At 49.1% G+C, this 3,973-nt stretch overlaps 1 protein-coding gene across 1 annotated transcript in view; it reads right to left on the minus strand.

Moving 5' to 3' along the window:
* Positions 1-3,967, minus strand: part of UBL7 (ubiquitin like 7) — a gene marked incomplete in the record, with an annotated part of 14,925 nt that extends 10,958 nt beyond the window's left edge. The window contains 3 exon segments of the mRNA XM_014581938.1: positions 469-588; positions 2,573-2,785; positions 3,944-3,967. Coding sequence (XP_014437424.1) covers positions 469-588; positions 2,573-2,756 — 304 coding nt within the window.
* Positions 3,968-3,973: the final 6 nt, after the last annotated feature.

Raw genomic sequence — 3,973 nt, forward strand, 5'->3', positions numbered from 1 at the left:
GGGTAGGGGTGGGTTTTCTCCCCCTCTCTTAACGACAATGAATAAACTTTAAAAAAAAAAAAAAAAGAAAACAAAGTAGAGAGACCAGCAGATGGCATAATGGTTGTGTCATTGGACTCCCATGGTTCAAGTCCCAAACCCAGCAGCTTAAACGCACACTAAGCACATGTGCGTGTATGCCCAAAATACCAAGAGGAGATTTCTCGCTTTCTGTCTCTCTGTCTTTCTGTGAGCGCACGTGCCCTATAGCAAAAACCTCTCCAAAAAAAAAAAAAAAAGAAAGAAAGAAGAGAAACCAATCTCCCATTAGTGAGGCCAGCAGCAAGGTCAAAGCTGGACTGTTTTTCACTGTGGTCTAATCCAGTCAGTAATGAAGATACACCCTGTCGCCATGTCGCCAAGTCACCCCTTGGCCTTTCCCTGTAGGCAGTACCAAGGTCCTGCCTATCTGGGCCCAGCCTCACTCACCCGGTTTCTGATCAGGCTCAGGCCAGGACTTGCGCAGCACGTGGACCGTGGACCCAGGTTGAATGCCATAGAAGTCAAGGGTCTGGTCGTCTTTGAGCTTCCGGCCACAGTAGATCAGATCTAGAAAAGAAATTGTCCATTTCTATTTTGCCCATCAAAACAATTTAGAAGATTTCTGTCCCTTGAGAACTTTGTTGATTGGACAGATAGCTGAAGGATGATATATGTGTTAAAAGATACTCTTATTTTAAAAATACTTTCTTTTTTTTTTTTTTTTTTGGAGATGTTTTTGCTATAGGGCGCATGCGCTCACCAGAAAGACAGAGAGACAGAGAGACAGAAAGTGAGAAATCACCTCCTGGGGGGAATGGCCATGCCACAATCCCTTCTCCTCCATTCTCCTCTTGGGATCTTGGGCACGCATGCACACGTGCCCAGCGTGAGTTTAAGCCACTAGGTCCAGGATTCAAACCGTGGTCGACTAAGTGGGAATCCAGTGACATAGTCATTACACTAACTACTGGTCCCTTAAAAATACATTTAAAAAAATTTTTTTTAACTATTTATTTAATTTGGGCCAGCAGATAGCATGGTGGTTAAGGTCCTAGATTCCTACAAGGCTGACTGCAGTTTGAATCCTGGATCTGGAGGCTTGTAAATCACAACAAATAAATAGATAAATAAATGAACAGACAGTGAGAAAGAGAGAAAGGGAGTCGCTAGGTCCAGGACTCAAACAACGGTCAGCCATGTGGGAATCTAGCGCCTTTATCTACCATGCCACCTGCCGGCCCCTATTATTGTATTCTGTCTTAGAAGTTTCTGCCATAGGATGTGTGTGCTCACCAGAAAGAGAACAGAGACAGTGAGAGGGAAAGTGAGAAGTCACCCCCACAGGGGAATGACCACACCACAATCCCTTCTCTGTTCTCTCGGAATCTTGGGCACGCATGCACATGCACTCAGACTCAGCATATTTTTCAAGCTACTGGGTCCATGACTCGAAACGCAGTTGGCCAAGTGGGAGTGCAACGACATAACTGCTATGCCATTTGCTGACTCCTATTTATTTAGTTTTAATTTGACCAGAGAGAGACAGAGAAAGAGAGAAAGTGAGAAAGCAAGCTGCCAGAGCCAGGACTTGAACCATGGTCAGCTATGTAGGAGTCTAACACCTTAACCACGCCACCTGCTGGCCCAAATAAACACATTTTAACAACAATGGTTAGCAAGTACATACTCCTAAAATGGAATCACATAGACTCTATCCTCAGAGGAGCTCTAGAATTGAATACTGCAGAGATTGCTCAATTTAAATGAATAGAAAAATAGAACGGAAAAAAATGAACCCAGGTACGAATGAAAACATCTTTTTCACCAGTTGGATTCCTCAGCTCTTACAAATCACATTTATAGTGTTTAATTATAGCACATTTAAATTCTTCTTCCCTCCTCCTGAACACCCTGTCACCTCCACTTCCTTTGTTATTGCCTTCTCTGTAACCAGCAACCACACGAACATCAATCTTCCTATTCACCTTTACCGCCGATTCAAATGCCATATACTGAGGGCCCTCCCTGGCTGATCCTTCCTTCACTAGCCCCCCCTAGATTTTGTTTTTGCAAAATATTCAACAAGGTCTTATTTAAAGACTTTGTGGGGCTGGCTCCATGTCCTGGTGGTTAAGGCAGCTGGATGTCACATGGCCAGCTGAGCAGTTCGAACATGCTGGGTGCATGTATGTGCGTGCCCAAAATCCCAAGAGGAGGGGGATGGAGGAGAAGGGATTGAGGCTGCCGTTCCCCATGAGGAGTACTTTCTCTTCTCCCCCTCTATTTGGTGAGCACAAGAACCCTCTAGCAAAACAACAACAACAACAAAAGCCTTTGTGATAAAGTCTGTGGTATAAGGCGTGACCAAGATGGTAACCAGTAGTTTTGTATCATCTGTATTTCTAGTCATTTAACACTCATTTCCTTGGAGTCAACACCTCCATTCCCAGGCAACAAATCCCAAACCCTTAATTTATCCCCATAGTTCCAGAAATAGCCTCCCCACAAAGAGATCTGAGCGGCAGCCCAACGCCAGTCCACAGGGACTCACCAATCAGCTCGGGGTCTGGAACCGACTCCTGCAGTTCGCCAGCAATGAGCTGCTTCAGAAATGAAATGCTGTAGCCCCCTAGTGAGTACTCCCCCAGCTCCGACTCTGGCAACCGGAGAATAGATTTGGGGGCAAGTGGTTGGTCGGCCAGCTTCACCGCCAGGTGCCAGTCCGAGAGAGACATCCTCTCTCCTTCGCGCTCTCTCTTTCTCCCTGCAAAAGAGCAAACCCTTGGTGATTCAAGGATAGACCACCTGCCTCCACTCCCCACCAAGGGGCTTGGAAGAGCGACAATTCAGTGGGACACTGCTAGCTAAGCATAGGATGCAGGATCAGGAGGCCTGAACGGGACTTGGGGATCCGCGCTACTCCTCCTGTGATGGACAACAGGGAACTTCAGCTCTCTAGGCCTCAGTTTCTCCGTTTTTAAGTGGACAAGAAAACACTACGCAACCTAATAGGAATGCTGTGCGGTTCCAATGAGATCGTCCAACCTTCCCACTTCTGCACTCCCTTGATTTCAGATCTTCCTCATCGTCTCCTGCTTGAGCCATTACAACAGCTTCCTAACCAGTTCCCTGCCTCTGGCATGCTGCTGCCCCTCATTACTCTAGAACACAAATCTGATCAAGCCACTTCCCTCAGAACCCCTCCAACGGCAGCAAACCACCTCTAAGAATAAGTCTGAATTCCATCTTGTTGACAAAACCTCTGCCCCCTGCCAGCTTTGGTCCCCAGCAGAGCCCTGCACCAGCCCACCCCCCAGCAAGTAGGTGTACCCCCCTCCAGGGCTCCGTTCATAACAAAGCTCTCTCCCATTTCACATCTATGCTCACTGGTAACTGCAGCAAACTCCTGACAAGTCCAACCCAGATTCAACCTCCTCCCTTCCCTCCGGGGCTCCAACGCTCTCCCCTACCGAAACAGTTACAAATGTACTCCTCAGGCCCACTCCGGCCTCAATCCTTGAAGCCCACTAGCATTTTTCCTCGGGACGCATTAGATGCCAAATAAATAAACCAGAAACTCGGAGGGCGGAAGAATCTAGTGAGGCCAGCCGTGTCCTTGTCTGTTACCGGGAGCGCAGCCCAGGGGCCTCTGGTAGGGAAGAAAGCCCGCAGGGCCGCCCAGCAGACCTCTAGGCTTCCCCCGACGCCTTCCGGGGAAGGAGCAGGTACCTCTGCGCCCTCGCTCACGGAACCCTCACAACCTCGCAGAAGCTGGCACTGGCATCCGCTTTACAGAGAGAACCAAGGTCACGGACAGCTCGAAGTGGGGCGCGGACGCTATCGAGGGGTGCCCCCACCGCTCCCGCACGACGGACCAATCCACCCTCGATCGAGCCCGCGCGGCCGGGGCCGGCGCCCTCACCCGTCCCGCGGAAGGAACCCGGCCGCAGAG

Source organism: Tupaia chinensis, unplaced genomic scaffold (genome assembly GCF_000334495.1).
Source record: "Tupaia chinensis unplaced genomic scaffold, TupChi_1.0 Scaffold141293_1, whole genome shotgun sequence".
Taxonomy (NCBI): domain Eukaryota; kingdom Metazoa; phylum Chordata; class Mammalia; order Scandentia; family Tupaiidae; genus Tupaia; species Tupaia belangeri.